General features: G+C 50.4%; 8 protein-coding genes across 8 annotated transcripts; 6 read left to right on the forward strand and 2 right to left on the reverse strand.

Annotated features, from left to right (window-relative positions):
* Positions 1 to 75: 75 nt before the first annotated feature.
* N7489_003494 (putative glutaminase) lies at positions 76 to 2297 on the forward strand (the record flags this gene model as incomplete). The annotated part of the gene is made up of 2 exons (XM_056709249.1): positions 76 to 511; positions 562 to 2297. 2 exons carry the CDS (start codon positions 76 to 78, stop codon positions 2295 to 2297), a joined length of 2172 nt encoding a protein of 723 aa, XP_056573551.1.
* Positions 2298 to 2868: 571 nt separating this feature from the next.
* On the forward strand, positions 2869 to 5245 carry N7489_003495 (uncharacterized protein; the record flags this gene model as incomplete). The annotated part of the gene is given in 5 exon segments (XM_056709250.1): positions 2869 to 2877; positions 3003 to 3150; positions 3218 to 3329; positions 3456 to 3498; positions 3512 to 5245. The coding sequence occupies 5 exon segments, from the start codon at positions 2869 to 2871 to the stop codon at positions 5243 to 5245; spliced, it is 2046 nt and encodes a 681-aa protein (XP_056573552.1).
* Positions 5246 to 6414: 1169 nt separating this feature from the next.
* yap1 (putative bZIP transcription factor AP-1/Yap1) lies at positions 6415 to 8297 on the reverse strand (the record flags this gene model as incomplete). Its single annotated transcript, XM_056709251.1, has 4 exons — positions 6415 to 6565; positions 6635 to 7782; positions 7849 to 7962; positions 8022 to 8297. 4 exons carry the CDS (start codon positions 8295 to 8297, stop codon positions 6415 to 6417), a joined length of 1689 nt encoding a protein of 562 aa, XP_056573553.1.
* Positions 8298 to 9716: 1419 nt separating this feature from the next.
* Positions 9717 to 10702, forward strand: N7489_003497 (tudor domain-containing protein; the record flags this gene model as incomplete). Its single annotated transcript, XM_056709252.1, has 3 exons — positions 9717 to 9767; positions 9830 to 10493; positions 10614 to 10702. 3 exons carry the CDS (start codon positions 9717 to 9719, stop codon positions 10700 to 10702), a joined length of 804 nt encoding a protein of 267 aa, XP_056573554.1.
* An 848-nt stretch (positions 10703 to 11550) lies between these two features.
* On the forward strand, positions 11551 to 15513 carry ncr1 (sphingolipid transporter NCR1; the record flags this gene model as incomplete). The annotated part of the gene is made up of 3 exons (XM_056709253.1): positions 11551 to 11817; positions 11896 to 15352; positions 15410 to 15513. 3 exons carry the CDS (start codon positions 11551 to 11553, stop codon positions 15511 to 15513), a joined length of 3828 nt encoding a protein of 1275 aa, XP_056573555.1.
* A 776-nt stretch (positions 15514 to 16289) lies between these two features.
* On the forward strand, positions 16290 to 19828 carry N7489_003499 (putative importin beta-4 subunit; the record flags this gene model as incomplete). The annotated part of the gene is made up of 3 exons (XM_056709254.1): positions 16290 to 16335; positions 16393 to 18703; positions 18913 to 19828. The coding sequence occupies 3 exons, from the start codon at positions 16290 to 16292 to the stop codon at positions 19826 to 19828; spliced, it is 3273 nt and encodes a 1090-aa protein (XP_056573556.1).
* Positions 19829 to 21611: 1783 nt separating this feature from the next.
* Positions 21612 to 24419, forward strand: N7489_003500 (putative C6 transcription factor; the record flags this gene model as incomplete). The annotated part of the gene is made up of 4 exons (XM_056709255.1): positions 21612 to 21738; positions 22666 to 23321; positions 23372 to 24102; positions 24158 to 24419. 4 exons carry the CDS (start codon positions 21612 to 21614, stop codon positions 24417 to 24419), a joined length of 1776 nt encoding a protein of 591 aa, XP_056573557.1.
* Positions 24420 to 25088: 669 nt separating this feature from the next.
* On the reverse strand, positions 25089 to 25912 carry med7 (mediator complex subunit MED7; the record flags this gene model as incomplete). Its single annotated transcript, XM_056709256.1, has 2 exons — positions 25089 to 25571; positions 25649 to 25912. The coding sequence occupies 2 exons, from the start codon at positions 25910 to 25912 to the stop codon at positions 25089 to 25091; spliced, it is 747 nt and encodes a 248-aa protein (XP_056573558.1).
* Positions 25913 to 25944: the final 32 nt, after the last annotated feature.

Here is a 25944-nt window from a genome sequence, read left to right on the forward strand (position 1 = left end):
AATACATGCGCCCGCTGCGCTGTGTGTCACACATTTCAACCTCCAACACATGCACGGGTGGTCACCATTTCCAACATGCGATTTAACCTAAGTTCACTGGGATTAGGCTCCCTGTATGCATCAGTGATATCTTTCTACTCGGGCCAGGAATCGAGTTCTATAACGCATCACCCTGTTCTCCCACCATCGTACCCACTAGCAGTGCGCAACCCGTATCTGTCAACGTGGATGCCCAGCGACCGAGTACAGCAATTGCCCTATGCCGAGCCCCAGTTCTGGGCTGGCCAGGAGTTAGGCTGGTCCGTGATTGTCCGGGTAAATGGTCAGGCATATAGTCTGATGGGCGTGCCAGACGCGGACGCAAACAATATCCGCCCTGCGACGGTGCGGCGGGCTGAGTTTACTGCTACGCATTCAATATTTGATCTCACGGCAGGCCCCGTGGCAGTCACGCTCGATTTCTTGTCGCCGGTGTCACCGTCAAACTATGTTCGGCAGTCGCTTCCTTTTAGTGGGTTATGTGCAATATATTACAGTGGATTTATTGGCTAACAATGGCAGGTTATTTAACTGTACAGATATCTGGATCGCACGGTCATGATATCCAGATTTATTCGGATATAGATGCCAGGTGGACTGGCCGAGAAAGCCACTCACAACGCAGCTTCGAAGAGCAAGACGGCCTGGCCATTTACTCGCTCACAGTCGAAGACGCACCGGTGTATGCCGAGGCGGATGACATGGCTCTTTGGGGCTCAGCAATTCTCGCCTCCCGGCCTTCTAACTTCACTCGATTGTCCGCCCTATCGGGAAGTCCAAAGGACATACGAGGTCTGTTCGTGGAGGATGGTGAACTATATGGCGAGGATGAAGCCTGGGGCGCAGGAAGTGTTGTCGCGCTGGCTCACAATCTCGGTAAAGTCACTGGTGGGCTTTCTGTGAACTTCGTGGTCGGGTACGAGAGAGAAGCTGCCATCAACTATCTGGGAGAAGAGTACACAGGCTTTTATCGAGCCGAGTACCCGACCACATCGAGTGCCCTCTCATTCTTCTGCAATGACTACAGCAGCGCATTGCTAGAGTCCTTGAAGCTTGACCGGGAGCTGTTCACATTATCTGCTGCCGCTGCAGGTCCCAAGTACGCGGATATCCTGGCGCTTTCGACCCGACAAGCGTACGGAGGCATCGACTTGGCCATTCCCAATGACTCTCTCGACACCAGCCTGGTTTTGGCTTTCATCAAGGAGCTCTCGAGTGATGGAAATATCAACACAATCGATGTGATAATGCCCGCCTTCCCAATTTATTACGTCATGGATCCGGACTACATCCGACTGTTGCTGGAGCCCGTGATGAAATACCTTGCTGCTGGTCGCTGGCATTTGCCATACATGATCCATGACCTTGGCACTCATTATCCCAATGCTATTGGCCACGACGACCAGGAAGCAGAGCCAATGCCCATCGAGGAGTGTGGAAATTTGCTTATATTAGCTACTGCGTATGTTCGAGCCACTGGCGATACCGACTGGACTTCGCAGTACATGGCGGTTTTCCAGAAGTATGCAGATTACTTGGTGGACCATAGTGTCAATATTGCCAATCAGCTATCGTCGAATGATGCAGCTGGACCGCTCGCCAACGAGACGAATTTGGCAATCAAGGCCGCAGTTGGCCTCAAGGCGTTTGGGGAGATGAGTGGAGATATGTCCTACTCCCGTATTGGTGAGCAGCATGCAAATATTTTCTTCCAGCAAGGCCTAGGAACAGACAAATACCAGACACATTTCGTTCTGGAATACCCTGACTGGCCAGATACTTGGAAAACTCCATACAATCTCTTCCCAGATGTGTTGCTGGGCCTGGAGACATTCCCCTACGCTGCCTATCAAATGGGAAGTGACTTTTTCAAATCTGTTCGCGGTGAATACGGTGTCCCTCTTGATAATCGCCAGGACTGGGCCAAATCAGATTGGAATATGTGGCTGGCTGGTACCTTTGAGACGAGCACCAGGGACGAGTTCGTCGATGACTTGTGGTCATTCATGGCCAACGGAAAACATAACTGGCCCTTCTCTGATCGGTATGTTGCGACTTCTGCACACGGAAATGAGCCAGGAGTTCCTATCTTGTGTCGGGCCCGTCCGACTGTTGGGGGACATTTTGCGTTGTTGGCACTGAAGGGTCCTCGATCCATTCAATCTTTATCATGTCAGCATGGAGCAGTGCTGGAGCCTGTGGAAAAGAAGCTGGATCGGCAGCAATATTTGTTTGGAAATCATATCGAAGAACTTTGATACATGCTATCACGATCTGCGCTATAGAGGACATAGAATAGCTACATACCTGATAGTCGAGACACCTTGAGATTGAATTTAAGCTTCTTCAGTCTGCTTTGCATGGATATATGTGAGTACTTGCTCCAGATGATCGGGCAAGGAGAGCCTGTCTCCCTTCCAATGTTAGACTATAACAAGCTCAGTGTGAGATTGTGCTTTGTCCCGGGCCAATATGAAGGAAAAAATAAAATAAAAAGAAACAATACCCTAGCAGCCAAGAGTAATACAATGTAGTCAAACCAGTCAAATCAGTCAAATCAATCGACTTAATCATTTAATTAGTTCAAAGGCCCCATGCATGAATAGAAACTGTTGTTTGTATGTTGTACTGCCCGCCCAGGGGCAGCTTACCTAATCTCCTTGTCACGCCTGCTGCTTCAGTCGATGAGAAAGTGAATCTTCGACATCTTTTTCCCTCGACACCACCTTCATCCTTTTCCTTCCTTTATCTCCCTTCTTTCTCCCCTCCTTCATCTTCACCAGTCACTTCATATCCTCCCATCCACATCTATCTAATTTCGACAACCCCATGGCTTCTGTAAGTGGCTCCTTAACCTTACCTCCCCTCGCATTTGCGCACCCCAGCTTCTAATCGCGATTAATACCATATCTTGAGCTACCTGAGAGCTTGGCTAATATGATTATCTTCCTTCTCATTTCTAGCCCCGCCCCAACTTCGGTGCTCAAGGCTACCCTATCTCGAATGGTGCCGCTGCGGGCCCTGTCCCCGGTGCTACGCCGCTTCTCCCCAACAATGGCCGAGTGATTCAGAGCGGTCCGACACGGATCTTGTGCATTGCAGACGTGCGAGGTAATTACATTCTGGCAATTATTTCCTTGGCAAAGTGACACAGTATTAATTGGAACCCATAAAACAGGCAACTTGAAGTCTCTTAACGAGCTCGCGAAGCAGGCTCGCGCGGACCATATCATTCATACAGGTGACTTTGGTTTCTACGATGACACTTCCCTCGAGCGAATTGCGGACAAGTGAGTATTCTTATTCTCCCAAAGCTTTTCGCCGCGTGCTTGCTGCCCAACACATTCGCCTCACCGGGCACCGAAATATACTGGACAGCATCAGCTAATCTCGGATCTACGAACAGGACACTGAAGCATGTGGCGCAATATTCCCCCTCCTCCCCGAGAATGTGAAACGGTCTATCGCACAGGTATCTCCCCAGCAGTCAATCAAGCAGCGCTTCCCGCCCGAGCAATTGCCCCTCTCAGAGCTCTCTATGCTACTGGACAAGCGCATCACCCTTGATGTCCCAGTTTACACAGTTTGGGGTGCCTGCGAAGATGTGCGCGTGCTGGAGAAGTTCCGCTCGGGTGAATACAAGGTAGATAAACTTCACATTATCGATGAAGCCAACTCGCGTCTTCTCGATATCGGCGGTGTGAAGCTCCGTCTGCTAGGTTTAGGAGGTGCCGTCGTGATGCATAAACTTTTCGACAATGGTGAAGGAAAGACGACTATTGCCGGCGGCCAAGGTACCATGTGGACCACACTTTTGCAAATGGGCGAACTCATTGACACTGCGAACCGCGTCTACGACCCCTCCGAGACTCGTGTCTTTGTCACCCACGCTTCCCCTGCCCGCGAGGGCATGCTGAATCAGCTCTCAGTTACACTCAAGGCCGATTTCTCCATTTCGGCTGGTCTGCATTTCCGTTACGGTTCCTCATACAATGAGTTCTCTGTGAACCCGTCTCTGGATCACTATCGCGGCAAGCTTGCTGCCTCCAAGGCATCATTCAACGATGTCTGGGAGACGGTCCGACTTGAAGTTGAGGCAGCTATCTCCTCTAATGACGGGCAGAAGACTCTCTTAGAGAATGCCCTGGATGTTGTTCAGAAGATGCCTTCCATTGCCAATGGCGGTAATCCGTTCGGCGGCCCCGTTGCCGCCGGTAACGCTGCTGGACAAGTCGACGAGAGTGCGTTCAAGAACATGTGGAACTTCAACTTGGCGGATGCCGCGTTCGGATATCTCGTACTGGAGGTTGAAGGTGGGCGCATCGCAACGGAAATGCGGGCTCAGGGATTCAACTTTGCCCACCGCACTGGTAAACCCCAGGCAGGTGGTGCCCCTCAACCTGTCTCCAGCGGTCTCCCAACGACCACTGCCTCACCCGCCCCGACAGGCGCTGCCCGTACTCCAGTCGTGGCTCCCCAGTTCGGCCAAGCCCCTCCCGCCCGCGCACCCATTCCTCAGGGCCAGAAGGGACCAAGAGCCTCTCCTGTTCCCGTGCTCCCCAAGACGATTAGCCCCCAGCCCTCTGTCGCCGCCTCTGCTCAGCCCGCCGGAGAAGAGAAGACCACGGCTGCCGACACTAACGGCACCGCCCCGCACGAAAAGCCTAGTGAATCACCTGCACCTCGGGCCGAGAAGAAGCCCGCAAATGCTCTCTTCGTAACAAGCGCGGAAAGCGAACAGGCTGTCCGTGACCTTATCTCTGAAGAGGACAGATCGAAGATCACTAAGATCGAGAAGCTCGGGAAGTACAACCACGTTGTGACATTCGCGGGCGCCGAAGAGGCTAAGGCGGCTATGGAGCACCTGCCTATTGAGCTGAAGAAGTCTGGTCCCACTCCCCATGGTCAGCCACGTAAGCCCAACTTCAAGTTCTTTGAGGACCGCGGCACCCGTGCTGTTGGCAATGCCGGAACTTGGCAGTCCAGCACCCGTGGTGGCATCAATACCGGTCAGCGTGGGTACCAGAGCGCCAGTGACAGCGACGGTGGTCGCCGTGGTGGATTCGGTGGCCGCGGCCGCGGCGGCCGTGGCAGTGGCGAGCGAGGCCGCGGTGGTCGTGGAGGAGGTCGGGGTGGCTTCAAGAGCGGCCCAAATGACTCTCCTGCCCCATCAAGCGACAAGCCCGTCACATCCGGCGATGCCTGATCGGTGACATGGAATTTTCTTTGTCATATTTTTCCTCCTGCTGCCGACGTCTCGATCATACACACCTGATATTCTAATTCTTGTGTTTTTTTTTTTTTTTTTTCTTTTTACTTTTTATCTCGTCCCATTTGCAAATCTTTGCGTTTTTGACTCTGATAGCGCTCAATATTTTATGTTCTTTGTTCTCAAGTCTGGTCAGGGACAGGACATGAACGCGAATTGCAGCGTTGATCTGGACTCCGAAGTGAGAGACCTTCGGTGAGCTCCAGAGAGTGTTCTTTTCTTTTAGTTTTTTGTTTTGCAGAGGGAGGAATGGATGCAGAGAAGAGCATCATCAAAGAAGGAAAAACAGAAAGAAAAAAAAAAAAAGAAAGAAACAGAATACATCCTTTCACCTCTTTTCTCTTTGTACTTTAGTTTTATGTCCGTGGACCACATCGATACCCTTACAGCTTTCTTCTGGAGTCTGTAGACCTACGAGATCGCTACATGTACTCCGTATTCATCCTCGCATACAAGTCTTCCTATTACCGTATGTTCAATCTAGCTGGCCTGGTAGCAATGTGTCAAGTGACAGAGTAGGGAGATCAATTGGACAGATTGTGTACAAAAAAAAAAGAAAAGTACATTTACATCCCAAAGCAGAGCCGTCCTATCCCGGCTGCAAAGGAAGTAGTATATCAAGTTCACCATATAATAGGCATGGAATGGCATGTCCGCACTGGCCAAGTCCAACGGTGCGGATCAAAACACAGAGTGAAACAATCAAATGGCAATTATTACTGTTGCAAGAGAGAGAGACAGAGGGAAAAAAGAGTATAACTAGGCAAACGTGGGAGAGAAAGAAGAAGGAATGTGCTGTCCTCTTGGGATGGGACCCTGATAGATTGCCACTATGGCATTGACAAAAAGATTCGCTTTCAAATCAAATATCCATTGAACTGGATGTTATTTCTCCCCTCCTGTGAGTTTTCCTCTTTATATCCTGTGTTGTATTCATGACGCCGAGAAAGGTCCCTCCCATAAATGACAATCGATGATGGGTATGCGTAGAAATCAAAAGAGCGCAGGTATCAATGGGTTGGTGTTGGTCCGTGAGTCGTGAATTAAGCCCGAGTATGAGTTGTGATGAGGGCGGCAGTGATGGTAAGCGTCCTGGAAGCAACTCGCTACTTGGCTCGCCCCATAATGTCGTCAACGTCATTCTGGTTCACGACTACACCACCCTCAGAGCATCGTGCCTTGGTGCGAAGCTCAGAGCAGAGATTGTCAACATCGATCTCGCCATTGCGGAATCTTTCCATAGATTGAAGACGATCCCTAGAGAAAAGGGATAAGTCAGTAATCCACAAGACACATTGTTGAATAGTTATGTGAGCATAGACATACCAAATTTTCGTGCATGACAGCATCTGCGATTGGTCTTCACCTGGAACAACTTCATCTTCCTCGAGCTTGTTATCAATCTGGCCAACGAGGTTCTTCTTGGGTGCCGCGTCGGTGGCGACCTCGGACAAGTTGTGGGAGGGACTTCCTAGGTCCGGCAGAGGGAATGCTTCATTGAAGAAAGAGCCGAAATCTTGAGACAGGACAGCCTCCTGGGGCTCTCGCCAGTCACCAAAGAGCACCGGGTCGAACTGGCCGCCATTCTGGTGAGCCAACCAATCAATCCCTAGATCCTGAGAATCCACGCCCTCAGCTGGGCCATCCACTGGGGTTGGCTGCCCGCTTGAAACACTCTGGGAAGTGGATCGAACCGCTGGGATGGGATTTCTGATGTTGCCGCAAGCCATTCCAAGCTGTTCACAGAAGGATTTCTCGCCATCTGTGGTGACATGTCCACCGCAAGAGTCACCGGGTCCAAGCTCACGGTACTGTCTATCTGGAGGGGAGTTCAGACTTGGTTCTGGGGAAGTGCCATTCGATGACAGCATCTGGCTCTGGTGGGAGTCGGATGAAGACGACGGAGAATTCTCCGAAGTAGAGTTATCATTCGCGGAAGATTTGGAGCCAGGGTAGGTTGCTTTGGCGGACGCGGCGTTGTTGGAAGTTCCGGTGGATTTCGATTTGTTCGACTGGGAAAGTGAGTTGGATCGAGACGAAGGAGTGTTCAGACTGTCGCGACCCAAGACACCAGGTGCCTGAGGGATGATGCTATTCGGTTTAGATTGGTCGTTCTTGTTGGCTTGTCCGTTGAAGAGATGACCACCAGGCAAATCGCCGAACTTTGGGAAATCGAATAGAAACTCATTATTTTGGAGGCCATAGGCGCCCTTGGAATGGGCACTCGGAATGGAATTCGAGCTCATAGCCGAGATGGCGTTTCCTGATCCCGAGGCCATCCAGGAAAGGCGCTTTCGGTACTCACGGAGTTCGACCTGCAATCGCTCGACCTGGGCACGCAGCAAGCCATTCTCCTGGTTTGCCATGTCCGATGTCTTCTGCAGCCTTTCCACCGAGTCCTCCAGATCTTTCAAGTGCCTCTCCTTGCGTTCGCGGAAGGCTCGCTGGGCAGCCCGATTTTGGGCCTTGCGCTTCTGCTCAACTACGTCAGTTCACGGCTCTAGTCCCAGCAACTTCCACGTGCAGCAGGATTGGCATACCGTAGTAGGCTCTGAAGTCAGTGGCTTCCTACCAGGCTTCTTGGCCTCACTTTCCCTACGCTTCTTCCCGGTTTCCTCCCCTTCAATGTCCGATTTGCCGTCGAGAGACTTTCGCTTCCCGCCAATATCATAGTCGGCCGATCCCGGTAGGTCGCCAATCAGATCGGCGGAACCCGGGAAATCGAAATCAACATCCGGGGGAAATCCAGGAAAGGACTTTCATCATCCCCAAACCCGAAGTTGTTGGCATGGGCATTGTCAAACCCGCCCGAGGGAGGGGCGCTAAGACCGTTCGAGGAATTTCCGTCTGGACTCTGCGAGGACTTGATTTGGGGAGAGCCACTTTGAGGCTTTTGGCTGGGGTTGTTGGAAGATAGGGCGGCGAGCAGGAGATCTTGTTGGTTTGGGGAAAGGTAAAGATTTTGCTGGTATCGTTCGTAATCACCCATTGTGGCGGTCTACTTCCGATAGATAGAGAGGCTGACGAGGAGGAAGTGTGATGGAAATTGAATGGATTTCAATCCAGAGTCCAACCGGGCCTCCCGCCCGTGACAGATATTGATGGATGCCGTAAAACGACGAGGGATGGAGGATGACTCAATCCTCGCAATAGAACTTCACAGCTTGGCCGGATCTGCGAGTGAACAATCTCAACAATCCGATGCTGGATCTTTATCAATCGCAAGAACCGAAGAACAAAAGAATTCCAAATTTGGGGGAGGCGATATTTGGGGGCGATATTGGGATATGGAGGGGGAAAAAGGAAGAAGAGGTTCTAGTCACAAGAGGGGCCTGAGGCGAGGACGGATTCCCCGCTAGTCAAAATGCGGTCGTAAGTGTGGCTTAGGCAACCACGAGGCTGATATGGACAGATAGAAGGCAAATGGGATTGCAAGATTGAAGAGCTGCAGAATGTACGAGAAATGATGAAAGAGAGAGTATGACTGGAGGACTAGAGAGGGGGAGATGGGCGATCAGGGAAGGGCGGTGAGGAGTCTGGATGGTCTTATTGGCTGATGACATATTTGCTTTGAAATCAATTTCTCTTCTTTTTTTTCCTTCTCCACTTCGAGTAGCTTCTCTCGAGCCCTAAATGACTTTAATCTCCTATACAATACTATAGGTACTACTGTTTCCGGAATTGAATCTGACTGTGACTCTTCCGACTCATATCTTGACTTGGCATAGGTTCGTTCATACACTCCATATGTATGGAGTATCGGAAATTGCAAATCTGCTTATTCCGTCTGTATGTTGGGGTCTGGCCCCACGTCCCAATCCCCGGTCCGATATGCTTGAGGGATCAGACCATCTCTAAATGACGCCACTTCTCATCCCCATGAAAAGGAAAAAGGGGTTATCTTGGTTATGCATGTCTTCAGATAACATACTCCATAGCTTTAAAGTAGTTTAGACGTTAATACCGAGGTATGCATATCCCCATCGATCTGCAGAAAGTGGATTCGGGTGTGCTTATCGCAGGTCTATGATGTATGCAATACTCCGTACTGTAGGATAATGACCTTAGTGTACCTATTTACATATCACAACCGGCTGAAACAAACATTCCTTCTGATCTAGGTATAATACAAGCTTAATTTACCCATCCCAACATTTAACTAACGCCTTGGCCACATACCAAGCTTACCTAGTACTCTCTCCATGCACGAAGTGGCGTACCTACGTAGAACCGTGCATATACTGAAGGCGGAGTAGAAGGCGGTAATAGAATCCACGTGATCAGATATGAATTTGCCATTTGCGATAATTATTTCTCCGCAACCTTGGAATCCACTCACTTCCTCATACGCGTCCAACCGTCGAGTCCCTCGTATCATTGTCAACTCGAACAATTCCAATACCTCATCATGGCTGATCTATCTTCCTTGGAGACAGATTTGACGGAATGCAAATCTCAGGTTAGTTGCTCATCAAACCCTCACCATTTCGCCGTGACCCGCCACTAACTTAAACCCAATAGATTGAAACTGTCACATTAGGCTTGGAGGTAGACCCTGATAACGTGGAACTAAACAGCCTCAAAATTGAACTCGAAGAATACATTACCGTTCTCCAAACTCAGATTGCCGAACTCAAGCCAACTGCGCCCGCCAAACCAGCTCCCAAGGGCCGATTCAAGGATGATGGTCCCCCAAAGCCGTCTGAGCAGCCAGAAGCAGCTGCTGTAGCTCCTACTCCCCTATCATTCTCGGTGAACGACACTGTTCTTGCGCGCTGGGTCTCCGGCGATCACGGTTTCTACCCAGCCAAAATTAACTCCATCACTGGCTCATCAACCAACCCAGTGTATCTTGTCACATTCAAGTCATATGCAACTGTGGAAAACTTGACGGCCAAGGATATCCGACCCATCTCTGGCACTGACTCGCGAAAGCGCAAGGCTGATGGAACCCCAGGCAGTTCGGCACCTCCCTCGCCCGCTCTCCCTCACCCCGGTGTCATCTCCGCCGCGGCAGATATCAACCCCGCACTAGCTACCCAGGCTCGCAAGGAACCCAACAAGGCCAGTGATGGACCGGCTCGTCCCGCTAAGATGTCCCGCAAGGTCAAGGCGAACAAGGAGCTCGAAGAAGGCAAGAATAAGTGGAAGGATTTCGCTGCGAAGACCAAGGGCAAGGGCAAGGGTGCGTTCGGCAAAAGGAGAGCATGTTCCGCACTGGTGAGGGCGTCAATGCACGAGGTATGAGTTTCCTATACACTATTCTTCCCGAGTCTGTGGATGCTAATTGGACTTTATCTCTTAGTTGGATTTACAGGTTCGGGGCAAACCATGCGCAAGGATCCGACCCGGACCCGCCACGTTTACCAACATACCGATGATGACGGCTATTAGGTGGCATGTTTGGTGCCAGGCCCGCAATTGTGATGATACCCCTTGATCGGATGGCTTTGGCAATTTTTCTTCTCTCACATGTGACATCTCGTGATATTTCTCTGGGTTCTTCTCATATTTGTTCTCATCGCTAACTGAATCACGGGCGATGCAGACGCAGTCGTATTTGTCTCTTGTTTCGAGACTCGGAGTTCCTGTCCATAGAAATGCGGTTCAGCTCGGAGTTGGTCATTTCTATGTTTGTATTGTTCTTTTCCTTTCTGTCAATGAAATCATGAGCATTTCGAAAGGATATCCATCCATGGATATATCTCGGGCCTTTCAACGTAGACTAAATCTCACTATGTACGCTGTTCTCTAGCTAGAATTGAGGATATATTTTAAAAGTCACTTGGAATTTGAGCAACCTCAACCTGGTTCTGCCAAGAAGAGGGAGAGCCACGATAATAGCCAAATCAGTGCCTGACGTTAGCGCCAACTGGAAAGGTACTTGAGTTTGTTGCGTGACCGTGCGGGGGACCAATGTACCGCAGGGCTCCGCCTTCACGTCACTCACTTCAGAAAGCTTCGCTCTATCACTTACTCTATCCCGTCGCCTATCTAGCCACCGAGCTTGAAATACTGGTTTTAATATAATATTCCACATTGAACCATATTATCTGATTGTCCTTCAAATTCGCATTCCCTCCTTGCCGCCAGCTCCTGAGCTCGGCCTGCGACCTTTCCCCACACGGACCGATCAGTGCATGGCCAACCTTCAGTACTGAAAGCGTTGCCTCCCCAGACGTCTTAATTGAATACTGGTATCAAGGGTCCTTCCCATTATCACACACGACCCTTCCCACAAGATGCGGTTGGCTAGGGCTATCGCTGCCATAGTTGGGCTGGGCTCTTTTGCCCCAACGCTTGTCGGTGCACAGGGCGAAACCAGAATACATGAAAAGGGCCGTTGTGCTATTCGAGGCCATTGTGGAAAGCAGTCTATTTTTGGAGGAGAACTACCCTGTCCCGATAATGACCTGGCGCAACAGCCAGAAGACGCGGTGCGCCAGAAGTTGGTAAATCTGTGTGGCAGCAAATGGAGCGAAGGCCCGGTCTGTTGTCTAGATGAACAGGTAAGCCATCCCGGCCTCCGGTTTCAACAATTTTGTCGTGAGCGTATTCATTGTTCTATCATGCTGATAAAACCATAGATCGATGCGCTTTCAAGTAACCTCAAACTAGCGGAGGGAATTATCGCATCCTGCCCCGCCTGCCGAGACAACTTCTTCAACATCTTCTGTACCTTTACATGCTCTCCCGACCAGTCACTTTTTGTCAATGTCACCAAGACAGAAGAAAGCAGCTCTGGCAAAAGACGCGTGACCGAATTGGATAATGTTTGGTCCGAGGAATACCAGAGCGGCTTCTTCGATAGCTGCAAGAACGTAAAGAACGGTGCTTCGGGCGGAAAAGCTATCGACTTCATTGGCGGTGGCGCAAAAGACCATACCCATTTCATGAAATTTTTAGGCGATAAGAAGTTTCTGGGAAGCCCGTTCCAGATTAACTATCACGCGGAGCCCAGTGGGTCTGACCCGCAAGGAATGGAGGCTTTGTCAATAAAGCCAAAGGCCTGCAATGATGAGGACAAATCATTCCGGTGTTCTTGTGTTGACTGCCCGGATGTGTGCCCGGAGTTGCCCGCCATCTCTCCCCACGAGGTATGTCATGTAGGACTGCTACCATGTCTGTCTTTTGCCGTCATACTCGTTTATTCCATCTTTCTGTTATTTGTCATTGCTCTGGCGAGCTATTTCACATATAAGGAACGCCGGTTCCGCAAACCAGAGCGGGTGCGCTTGCTGCAAGATCCCACTCCAAGCGATGATGAAGACGAAGGCGAAGTCATGCACCATGGGGGATATATGGAACAGTCACAGGGAGTGTACAAGCTTAACTCCGTGCTATCAGCCTTGTTCCATCGAATTGGTGGTGCTTGTGCGCGGTTCCCAGCAATCACAATATCCGCCAGTGTCATCGGAGTGACGCTGCTAAGCCTAGGGTGGCTGAGCTTCGCCGTTGAAACGGACCCGGTGCGACTCTGGGTGAGTCCGTCATCTGCAGCCGCCCAGGAGAAAGATTTCTTTGACCAGAGCTTTGGTCCATTCTACCGAGCTGAACAGGCATTCTTGGTGAATAACCGCCCCGAGAACGACTCACGTCCGCTTCTGGACTACGAAACTCTCACCTGGTGGTTTGACGTCGAGTCTCGCGTGCGACGCGTGATATCACTGGGCCAGTCTCTCAACTTCGATGACGTTTGTTTCAAGCCGACCGGAGAAGCCTGTGTCGTGCAGTCGGTCACTGGGTATTTCGGCGGTTCTGTCTCGAACCTTGACCCAGATACATGGAAGGACAGACTCAGCCACTGCACAGAGTCGCCTGGAGACCCTAGCTGTCTCCCGGATTTCTCGCAACCCCTCAAGCCCGAAATGATCCTTGGTGGATATGATGACACAGGGAATGTTCTGGATGCCCAGGCACTCATTGTGACCTGGGTGGTAAATAACTATGCACAGGGAACAGAAGAAGAAGCAAAGGCCATCGATTGGGAAAACACATTCCAGGCCGTTCTCGGGGTAGTCCAAGAAGAAGCTGCCGAGCGAGGCCTTCGCGTATCTTTCAATTCCGAGGTCAGCTTAGAGCAGGAACTGAACAAGTCTACCAACACAGATGCGAAGATCGTTGTCATCAGTTATCTGATCATGTTCTTCTACGCCTCAATGGCCCTGGGATCGCTCACAGTTACCTGGAGGTCTCTGCTGACCAACCCGTCCAATGCTCTTGTCCAGTCTAAATTTACACTGGGGACTGTCGGGATCATCATTGTTCTGATGTCTGTTTCTGCATCAGTCGGGTTGTTCTCAGCAGCGGGCGTCAAGGTGACCTTGATCATTGCTGAAGTTATTCCATTTCTGGTCCTGGCAGTGGGAGTAGACAATATTTTCTTGATCGTGCACGAATTCGAGCGAGTCAATATTAGCCATCCCGATGAAGAAATCGACGAACGAGTTGCCCGAGCGGTTAGTCGCATCGGACCTAGCATCTTCTTGTCTGCTTTGACAGAGACAGTTGCTTTTGCCCTGGGCGTTTTTGTTGGTATGCCTGCTGTCAGGAATTTTGCCGCATACGCAGCTGGTGCTGTCTTCATCAACGCCGTCCTGCAAACTACCATGTTCATCTCCGTCTTGGCTTTGAACCAGAAACGGGTGCAGAGTCTTCGTGCCGACTGTGTCCCTTGTCTTACTGTACGGAAGGCAAACTCATTCGGCTTCCCCGAGGAAAGCTTCGACGGACAGGAAGGGGAGAGTGCTTTGCAGGCCTTCGTTCGTCGGGTCTACGCGCCCTTTCTCCTGGATCGTCGGGTGAAAGTTGGCGTTGTTATATTTTTCTTGGGTCTTTTGACTGCCGGTCTTGCTTTTATCCCCGAAGTTCCTCTTGGGTTAGATCAGCGGATTGCGCTTCCTAGCGACTCCTACCTGGTTTCATATTTCAACGACCTGGATTCATACTTTGACGCGGGGCCTCCGGTCTACTTCGTGACCCGCAATGTGAACATTACCGAACGAAACCACCAACAACAGCTCTGCGGGCGGTTCACCACTTGCGATGAGTATTCGCTTTCCTTTATTCTCGAACAAGAGTCTAAACGTCCAGATGTTTCTTATCTTGCTGGCTCTGCCGCTAGCTGGATTGATGATTTCTTCTATTGGTTGAACCCCCAGCAAGACTGTTGCAAAGAAAATGGCAAACTTTGTTTCGAGGATCGCGTTCCTGCCTGGAACATCTCTCTCTCGGGGATGCCAGAAGGGGCTGAATTTGTCCATTATGCCAAAAAATGGATTGATGCTCGCACCGATGCCTCTTGCCCCCTTGGTGGCAAAGCGCCCTATAGCAATGCTGTGGTCATTGATGACAAGTATAATACGATCAATGCCAGTCATTTCCGAACGAGCCACACGCCCCTTCGGAGCCAGGATGAATTCATCGAGGCATATATTGCAGCTCGCCGGATTGCAGATGGCATCTCACAGGAGCACGACATCGATGTCTTCCCATATTCCAAGTTCTACATCTTCTTTGATCAATACGTTTCCATTGTGCAACTTACCGGCACCCTTCTTGGGTCGGCTGTGGCTATCATCTTCGTCTTGACCTCTGTGATACTGGGGTCCATAGCCACGGGTGCAGTGGTTACAACCACAGTGGTTATGATAGTGGTCGATGTCATTGGCACCATGGCGATCGCTGGTGTCTCCTTGAACGCTGTGTCTCTTGTCAACTTGGTCATTTGTGTGGGCATTGGTGTTGAGTTCTGTGCACACATTGCCCGGGCATTTATGTTCCCCGCTCGACCCATTATGGAGAAGGTGCCCGTCGAGTTCCGGGGTAAGGAAGCTCGAGCATGGGCGGCTTTGGTCAATGTTGGTGGGACTGTCTTCAGCGGTATCACTGTGACAAAACTTCTAGGTGTTTGCGTCCTGGCGTTTACTCGGAGCAAGATCTTCGAGATCTACTACTTCCGTGTGTGGCTTGCCCTGGTCATTTTTGCTGCTACCCATGCTCTCATCTTCTTACCAGTGGCTCTCAGTTACTTTGGCGGCGGTGGTATGTGCAAATTGACCCGTCACTATTGGACAAGTGAACTCCGCTGACAGGATTTAGGTTACTTTGACCCTGCCTCCGACGGTGGCCTAGAGGCCAATCTCGCTTCACGCGGCTACCGCTCATCGCTAGTTCACGATGATTATGACTCTGATGAATATTGATGCCTCGGTTAGTTATTCGGGGCTTTGTTAGTGTGTGGGTCCTTTGGAAATCACCGGATAGATGTACGCCTGCACATGTGCTAGTACATAAAGCACTCGTGAACCGGGGTTATTTCGCTGAAGGACAGTTTGCTCTCCATGGAACAAAATGGATGAAAGGGGAGTTTTTGGAGCGAAGGTGGGATTTTTTCCTTAATTAATGTCCTCTGTTCTCTGTTTTTCTCCCAATGTGGGAAATATCTGTACTCTTCTGAGACATAGAGGTTCTAGCTACGTTAGGTATACGGAGTAGCTGGTATAGTATACTATTATCATGTCCCTGCACACTTTATAATACGAACCAAATGGTGTGAATGGTCGATATAATCAAATTAATAAGATAATATCCCAACATCTCAATACAATCTCCATATAAAATGAAGTCCAAAAGGAAATCTCTGCCCAAATTCCCGCGTGTTGACAATTGATCCCGCGCTAAACTCAATTAGGAACCAGCCCACTCCCCTAAATTTTTTTTTTCCCTTGTTCTCTTTTCTTTTCTCTTCTCCCCCACCACTCTCCTTTTTTTTTCTTCATCTTCCTCTCTCTTTCCTTTTTCCTTCCTGTCAATATTGCTTTGTGATACCCCCTTTGAGTTGTTTGTCTGAGACAGACTGCTCAATCTTTGTTCCTGTGGCCTAAGTCTCTTAGAGACCTGGGGCAACTGAACCCGTCCAAGAAAGAAGAACCAAAGAAAAAAAGAATCAACCGAAGATTTTCCTATTCCCCCTTCCATCATGGATCAACAGCGATTCCTGCAGCAATTGCAGATTATCCTGGATCGTGAGTTCGTCTTGCAACGTCGAAGCCCGTGTTCGTCTCGCTGACCCCTTCATGTAGCCTCCCAGGGAAACCTAAAGGAGGCCACCGGAGTCTTGCAAAAGGAGTTCTACAACAAGCCCGAATCCCTTGTATTCCTTATCCAGCTCTGCACTAGCCATGATGACCAGAATCTGCGCCAGCTGTCTTCTGTGGAGGCCCGTTCGCTCGTTTCCAAGCACTGGCTGAAGGTTCCCACCGATCAGAAGCCCCAGATCCGTGAGCAGCTCCTTCGCTCCACCATGGGCGAGAGCTCATCTCTCGTTCAACACTCTATCGCTCAGATCATCTCCGCTATTGCTAAGATCGACTTGAACGACGGCGAGTGGCCTGACCTGCCTAACTTGCTCCTGCAAGCTGGTAACAATGGCAACGCTACTGAGCGTGCTGTGGCCATCTACATCCTCTTCACCATTTTGGACACTCTCGGTGAAGGCTTTGAGGAGAAGTTCCAGGACCTCTTCAGCCTCTTCAACAAGACCATCCGTGACCCCGAGAGTGCCGAAGTCCGTATCAACACTCTCATGTCATTGAGCAAGCTTGGTATGCACCTTGACTCGGAGGAGGATGAGGCTCCCGTCAAGGCCTTCCAAGAGATGGTCCCTGCCATGGTCGCTATCCTCAAGGACTCCATTGAGCGGCAAGAGGAGGACCACATCCTGCAGTCTTTCGAAGTCTTCCAGACTCTGCTTGGTTGTGACCCTGCCTTGCTGACTGTCCACCTCAAGGACCTGGTCATCTTGATGAACCAAATCTCTGCCAACACTGAGGTGGATGAGGATGTTCGCACCCAGGCTATCAGCTTCCTGATGCAGACCATCCAGTACCGCAAGCTCAAGGTTCAGGGTATGCGCATTGGCGAGGAACTCACCCGCACTGCTCTCCAAATCGTGACCGAGCTGGGCGATGCCGCTCCTGGTGATGATGACATCACTCCTGCCCGTTCCGCTCTCGGCCTCCTGGACATGCTCTCCCAGAGCCTGCCTCCCAGCCAGGTCGTTGTCCCCTTGCTCCACGCGCTCGGTCAGTACTTCAACAACGCCAACCCTGACTACCGTCGCGCTGGTATCATGGCCCTTGGCATGTGTGTTGAGGGTGCCCCCGACTTCATCAGCACCCAGATGAAGGAGATCTTCCCTATGGTCCTCCAGCTCCTTGCTGATCCGGAACCCAAGGTGCGCCAGGCTTCGCTGCACTCTGTTGCTCGTCTTGCAGAGGACCTCGTTGAAGACCTCAGTTCCGAGCACGCGCGCCTCATGCCCTTGCTCTTCCAGAACTTGGCAAGCGCCATGCAAGAGTACAAGGGCGAGGAGGAAGGCCCTACACTCGATATCATCAAGGCCGGTATCAGTGCCATTGATGCTGTCGTTGATGGTCTGGATGAGAAGGATGTTTCTCCTTACCAGGCCGAGCTTGTTCCTATCCTGCACAACCTTTTCAAGCACCCCGATTTCAAGATCAAGGCCCTTGCTGCCGGTGCTCTTGGCTCCCTCGCCTCCTCTGCCGGAGACTCCTTCCTCTCATTCTTCGATGAGTCGATGCATCTCCTCCAGGAGTTCGCTACTGTCAAGGACAGTGAGGACGAACTTGATCTCCGTGCCAGTGTCACCGACTCCATGGGTGAGATGGCCGCCGCTGCTGGTCCCGAGCGTTACCAGCCGTACGTTGAGCCCCTCATGCGCGCCACTGAGGAAGCTCTGCACCTCGGTCACTCCCGTCTCAAGGAGAGCACATACATCTTCTGGGGTGCCATGGCCAAGGTCTACGGCGAGCACTTCGCCCCCTTCCTTGACGGTGTCGTGAAGGGTCTATACGATTGCATTGAGCAGGACGAGAGTGACCTTGACGTTGACCTTGGCAGTGCTGCTAAGGACCTTGTTGGCCAAGAGGTTACCTTCAATGGCCGCAAGGTCAAGGTCGCAAGTGCCGAAGACGAGGATGACGGTGATATCGAGGATGTTGATCTCGAAGACGAGGATGAGTGGGATGACATTACCGCCACCACTCCTCTCTCCCTCGAGAAGGAGATTGCTGTCGAGGTCGTCGGTGACCTTGTCACCCACACCCGCAGTGCCTTCCTGCCCTACTTTGAGAAGACCATTGAGCATGTGATGCCCTTGTGTGAGCACCCTTACGAGGGCGTTCGCAAGAGCACCATCAGCACTCTGCACCGCTCATATGCTATGCTTTTTGCTATCGCCGAGGAGAATGGCCAGATGCCCAAGTGGCAGCCCGGTCTCCCCCTTCAGGTTCAGCCTGCCAAGGAGGTCCAGAAGTTCGGTGAGATCCTCATGACGGCCACTGTCAAGATGTGGACCGAAGAAGATGACCGGTATGTCCCACCCATCTTTGCTTTTTTTTCTTTCCCTTGCCCAACCATTTCTATGATGATTTTTTCCGCTTAACCCAGCTCACTTTGATGCGCCAAAGGCGTACTTGATGTAAACGGCGAAGTCTACACTCTGAGATTTACTTCTACCATTGCCTCATTGTCTATCACATGTCGATACAATGACTTGATTGCTGACCGATAATTAATAGTTCTACTGTCGCCGATATCAACCGCAACATGGCTGAGAACCTGCGCTTCTGCGGTCCTGCGCTCATTGCCAACGAGACCATGCTTCACAATGTGATCCAAATGATCACTGATATCATCACCAAGCAGCACATCTGCCAGGTGGAGTTCGGCCCTGAAGAGGAGACTCTTGAGGCTGGTGAGGAAACTTCCGAGTTCGACTGGATCGTTGTCGACACTGCCTTGGACGTTGTCTCTGGCATGGCTGCTGCCATGGGCCAGAGCTTCGCTGAGCTCTGGAAGGTGTTCGAGAAGACCATTCTTCGCTACGCTGGTAGCAGTGAGTCTCTTGAGCGCGCCACTGCTGTTGGCGTCCTCGCTGAGTGCATCAACGGCATGGGTGCTGCCGTGACCCCCTTCACCTCTGTCTTCATGAAGCTGCTCCTTCACCGCCTCGCCGATGAGGATTCTCAGACCAAGTCCAATGCTGCCTATGCCGTTGGTCGCTTGATTCAGCACTCCAACGCTGATGCTGAGATCATCAAGGAGATCCCCACCATCCTCTCCCGCCTCGAGACTTGCCTTCAGATGAATGTCTCGCGTCTTCAGGATAACGCTACCGGCTGTGTCAGCCGCATGATCTTGCGTTACCGCGACAGCGTCCCCATCAAGGACGTTCTGCCTGCCCTCGTCAACATCCTTCCCCTGAAGAACGACTATGAGGAGAACGAGCCTCTGTACCGCATGATCTGCCAGATGTACAAGTGGGAGGATGCCACCATCCGCGAGCTCACCCCCAACCTCCTTCCCGTCTTCCAGGCGGTTCTCACCGGCGATGAAGATCAGTTGGAGGATGAGCGTCGGGCCGAGCTCATTGAGCTTGTCAAGTGGCTGAACCAGATGCAGCCCGGTGCCGCTCCCTGGGTGGAGCAGCTGTAAGCCGACTGCTCTGTTATGGATTGATGAATAAAAAAGGATTTATTTAATGGATAGACGGATGGCTTGGAAGCCTGAGATGACTAGACGATACCCCAGTCACTGCGGCGATGATTGATGAACCCCCTCAAAAGTTGCTGCTGTATATACTGTCAATGACTACGTATTTTGATCTTCAACTTTTATTTTTGTCTTTATTTTCGTTTCGTGTAGAATGGTGTAGAAGCGTCTAGGCTACAACGTATATACGTACGTACCTGTGCCTTCTTTGTAATTCCTGTCGTGTCCCGAGGTCGTACATCACAGTGTCTTAGCTCCGTCGACTGAGATTCACCTCGATACCAGCCTGCCGCATGAAAAAGCTATTATGCGTCATCCAATCCCTCTCTGGGTGAGCGAGCTTGATATCGTACCGCGAAACAAGAGTTGCAATCACCTTATACACCTCCAGCAGACCGAAGTGCTTCCCGATACAACTGCGGCTTCCGCAACGGAAAAGGCGCTCTTTAATATGGTATAGTGATATTTGGCTTGGGGGGTTGGATATATCCGTGAATCCGCAAAAATCTGCAATAGACAATAATATGTACAATAATATATAACTACCTATGTATACAGCCCGTGCGTATACTCCTCACAATGCTGATCCCACGTGGCTCCATACAAAAGGCCGAATCAAACGAAGATAGGAAGATCCCTTAGACCCCATATTGCCCTAGATGAAGGATTTACCCAAACGGGTTATCCTCCGGTGACAGTTGTCGAATGGGCTGTCGCAAGGGCGGCCCGAAAAGCACTAAAAGTACAAAAGTACAAGATATGGAGTATGCAATATCCAATTGGGAGTGCCCAATTAGCTCTTTGGACTCCATAAGCGCTACTATGATACTACCGGCCGTTTTCAAGCTAAATGTTACCGTCTCGTGTCCTTGGCTTAATATACAATATAGGCGCATAATTAGGTACCAACCGAATTACAATATAGAAGTGGATGACCCAAATTAGTTAAGTTAGCGCCATACCGTTGTCGCTGTCTAGTTATGTACTATAATCTCATATAAAGGCTAATTTAACCGGCTTGCTGTATCTGGAAGATCCTCAGACTCTATACACAAGTCTATATCATCAAGGCAGATTGAGTAGATCATAGTATATACAACTTGACCCGGGGTGCATTTCAATATGGATCTCAATAGATCAGCTTGATTGTGTCCCATCTTCCATAGGGCGTTTTATTGTCCGATGTATCTTCGATATCCTCTCCAACTTTGGCAACCCTTTTTCCCCCATATTAAATTGATTATAAAGTATTCGCTTATACTACCAGGTTAGTTAGACGGGAATTCACACTAAAATAAGTCGAAGGGAAATGAGATATAACCGACTTTGTATGTAATACATATACAGATGGACAAATGTAGTAAGATATGTACCTAGGTATGTTCTAACCTTGGAAGGCTTGATATACCTATATTCCTGTGATATGGACTATTTTGATATAAAGGGAAAAGTGCTCCAACTATTTTACCTAATGACTTAAAATCTTTTCCTTAAGTATCTTGGAAGTTAAGAGGTTTAAGTGGGAACACCTTTTACAGATTGAAAGATTGGAATATATATGGCTGCCTGCTGGGCCCTTTCTCACTTTTCTCTTCATTTTCCCCAACCCCCCACTGCTTTCAGCCCTACAGCCTTGTTTCGTCTTTGAAGGTATGCTGATTCCTGAATTTCCAATCCTTTTTTCCCGCCTCGGACTTGACTGACAATCATAGGAGCCTTTGCCACCATGGCCGTCACGTCTGTTTCACTCCCGTTCGACTGCACCCTTCCTTCCAGCTCCGGTAGCTCCATTAAAAAGCCCATCAAAACCGTCTCCAAGCCATGCTTCGGTTGTGACTGCGGCGATGAAGAGTGTGACTGCTGCATATGCACTGTGATGTGAGGCTGTCATCTCTCAATCTCGATGTGATCTGGGGAATTTCGGAAGCGCATGGTCTGAGTACCGGAGGGATCCAGACTCAGAAACCAGATGGAGAGGTGCAGGATCAGGACCCAAGGGGATTGGGACTGCATTTAATTTTTCATTTCCCGTTTTTGATGGTCGGGATGTATTCATGCGATACCCCCAACACCAATTGATTATTGTTCACTCTGTTTTAACATTTTTACACGAGCTCAGTAATCATAGCACATATAGTATACAAAACTAATTGATACACCTCCATAGGTACATACCTACATGCCTACATGTATGCAGGTAGTCAACCAAGTCTACTTATAGTTAATCCTGATTATATGCCTGAGGCATCAGGCTGAATCAGCGGCCATTTTGTCAGCGGCTTTCGGGGCCCCGGGGATTCCCATCTTTTGAGCTTAATTTCCTACCCCTCTGGCGAAGTACAATGCATCCTGCATCTAATACATCTATTGCTTCCGAAGATCAGTCGAGGACACGGACTGCTCGTGCCTGTGATTCGTGCTATAAAAGAAAGGTAGGTCCGTTCATCAACTCTCAACTCTTCCCGGCGCTAAACTGGTCAGATCAAATGTGATGCTGCGCTTCCGCAGTGTAATTGGTGCAGTCACCATAATATCCCCTGCACATTCGACAGAGTGGTACAGAGGAAAAGGAAAAACGTCGATGATGAGGGGTGAGTCTGTACCCTCGGGCTTGTTCTTCTATGTGTCTGACGAAGATAAGACGTCCCAAAGTGTCACGGCTATCGGAGCGAATTAGTCGCATCGAGCAGCTTCTTGCAGATAACTTAAGGAGTGATCAAATCTCAGGTATAGTGTCTGTTCAATATACGGAGGAGCATCCCCAGACTAATTGGCAAAAGTGCCTGGAGACTCGCCTCAATCTTTTGAAGCCAACACAACGGCCAGCAGCTCCCCAGGTAACGCGCAGCTTCCAGACTCATCGTCAGTGCGAGTTCACTTTGCGGGCAAAGAGCTGGGTGTCATCAGTCTACTCACAGGCACGCCGTTCCTCTTTCCCGAGGGACAGGAATGGATCAAAGCTCGCACCGGACAACCCCTTGCAATGGACAAGCTTTGTCCAGAACGAGCACCTTGGGATAAAGAGCGGGGGCAAACCTTCAACACTGTCCTGATGAACATAAACATGAATACTTGCAATCCCTATGAACGTCCCGACTGGAGGACAGTGCAGGTGTACTTCCAAGCATATAAAAACTCCAAGGTGATGCGGCGCGTCTTTCCCGTTATAGACCCAGATCTTTTTGAGGAAACCATCAAAACAGCTTACAGCCAATCACCATCTACCTTCAGATATGGCCAGGCTAGCGCCAGAGTTTGTGTCATTGCATTTCTGACCTTTGTTTCTCGCCTCCCCGACGTCAAGCGCTTTGTCAGCACCACTACAGCGACGGCACCAGTTGATCATGATCTACTTGCCACGAAAGCACAGTTCTTTATGCCTCAAGTATTACAAGAGTCTGCCAGCCTAGACGCAGCGCAGGCTATTACGATGTTGGTAAGTGAGCCGCTCTGGTATAGGATTCCGATAACTGACCGGTGAACAAGACTCTCTTCGAGCTATCTTCGGGAAATATGCGGGCAACCAACTACTATGCGGCGGTTGCTGCGCGGCTTATTTTCATGCTTGGTGGCAATCTCTCTAGCAGTCAGGCCGTCTCGACGGATACCCGCAGCCAGCAAAAGCATTTGCAGCTACGGAATCTATTCTGGATTTGCTACACGATTGATAAGGACCTTGCACTGCGCACGGGTCAGCCACCTACTATCACTGACGAAAATTGCGATCTGACACTTCCGGTGGGCTATCTCGATCGAGCATTCTTGGACGTGGAAGACCAGGAGGCCCCATGGTACGGTCCCGTATTTCCATTCGACTTGCGCCTGAGTATCATCAAAGCCCGAGCGCATCGAGAGCTGTATTCAGTCAGCTCTCTGCAGAAATCAGACGCCGAGCTGCTCAAGTCAATCAGAGAACTCGATGACGCGCTGGAGGAATGGCGGCTGTCAGTTCCTCCCAAATGGCGTCCAACCGTGTCCTTTTCTTCTGAGACCTCAGATCCAAATATGGGTATGCACAGTGTCATGCTGCGTCTGAACTACCACCTATGCATGACTATCATCCATCAAGCGAGTGGGAGATGCAAGTCGTGGATGCAGGGACAAAGTGGCATGATGGATGGTGTGAGTTCAAGTATGGCACTTTCGGTAGAGGCCAGTCGATCAAGTCTATGTTACCTGGAGGCGGCAGAGCATGTGGTAGTCGACGGGGTTTTTTGGTATGTGGTTGTCGTGTTAACCCGTGGGCAGGAACGCAAAGCTAATCCGTCTCAGGACCCTAATCTTCTACCCCATGTCCGCGCTGCTCACCATCTTCTGCAGTATTCTTCAGAACCCATTGGACCCATATTCGCGCGAGGACTTGGGCCGATTGAACGTCGCCACGGTTATGATTGAGCGCATCTTCTCACGGAAACTGCCCGCAACTGAGCTCGTGCACTTCAAATTGGTCGCCGATTTCATTGTGGAATTGAAGCGATTGGCCGAGTGTGCCATCGACAAGGCCTGGGCGGAGCAGCGTGCCGCGTCTCATTGATTTGCACATTGTTTTCCTCCTATTGATTCAAGGGTCGATATCATTGGCTGCACTTTAGCGTGAGGAGTTTTTGGCTACGTACTTAGAATTGACGAAGATACTAATATAGATAAAAGGAAGAACAGTCATTTGGATGGCATTGGGTAGAGATGGTCAAGATGGTGTTCAATGGAATGATATCTCATATATGATCCAGTCAGTAGCTGTAAGCAAGAATTCCCGGCAGAGATTCACGAATGTTGCTGGCTTCTCAGGTGAGCGTAATGGGATTCTGAGGGTAGCCAGTCTTGGATAGTCCGGTGTTCTGAAACGGGGTGCTGTTGGTGGTATCGGGTCGTTATACGTAACACCGAAGAGTGTGTCCCAAGATATTGGCGTAGTCTAATATCTGCCTTGGGATGATGCGAGCATTCGACGATTTGGCCGACACCCGTAGGCATCAGGGTGTCTCATATACCAGGCCGGTGAGCGTGCGTCCCATGAGACGCCTGTGGTAATAAACCCGAGGGACATTTCGTTGGATGTCGACGAAGCCTCAGTTTGACATTGTTCCACGCTGGGCTGTTGGCGTTGGGCTGTTCAAGGACGATGTTGAGACCAGAAACCAATATCGGAGTTGCAATCATGCGACTCGGCTCCAAATTAAGGATAATCAGGCCGTTGTTGGATTCAATTTTCATTGTCCAGAAGATCCCAGATCAACCGAGAGTGCTCATCGGCCTTTTCTTTCAGCGCTTTGGCTTGGTCGGTATCGTCGTCTGACCCAGTGGCACTCACGCAGCTGCCCTCCGCTTGCAACTGCTCTAGTACAGCCTCGACCTCCGCCTTGACTTTGTCCATTTGATTCATCTCCTCTCGGCTGTGATTGAGCTGCTCTTCCATCATCATGATGAGTGATTCGCGGGCTTGGTGGGGACGGTAGAGGTTGAGAAGGTGGTGTGCATTGATGAATAAGTTGCGCAGGTCTTCGACCTTGGATTCGAATTGTTCCGGGGACACAGATAAGATACCGGTAAACTCTAGGAAATTAAGGAGCAGGGACTTGCTGATCTTGAGAAGGTAGTATGCGTGATTGAGAGGGGGGCGAGGGCTCTGAGTCCTGTTCGGTACCGGCTGCGGGGGGTTCTGGGTAGAGCTGTTCGATTCCTTGCTCTTGTAATGACGGCAGTGTTGTAGATAACTATTCCAAGTCAGTATTGTCAGATAGGTTCAGATCTAGGTGAACGAACGGTTTGCAATTCGCCAAAGACGCTGTACGGCCCTTTAGGGATGTCGGGGGGCACTAGGTACCGGAGCTCTGAGGGAAGCTCCAGAGCGCGCAATTCAGCTGCTGACCATTGCTTGTTCTTGTGCAACCGTCCGTCTTCGCTTTTGGAAGCTTCGGCTTTGATCTGCTCCAGCTTGTCGATATTCTCGCGCGTAAAGTGTTTCCATAAGGGCGGCGGGGGCGCAAATGCCGTGGCCACGGCTCGTTGTTGGCTCTCGTCGGCCATATCAGCAAGCAAGAGGGGATGTGGGAAAAGAG

Source organism: Penicillium chrysogenum, assembly GCF_028827035.1.
Source record: "Penicillium chrysogenum strain IBT 35668 chromosome Unknown utg000001l_segment0_segment0, whole genome shotgun sequence".
NCBI lineage: Eukaryota > Fungi > Ascomycota > Eurotiomycetes > Eurotiales > Aspergillaceae > Penicillium > Penicillium chrysogenum.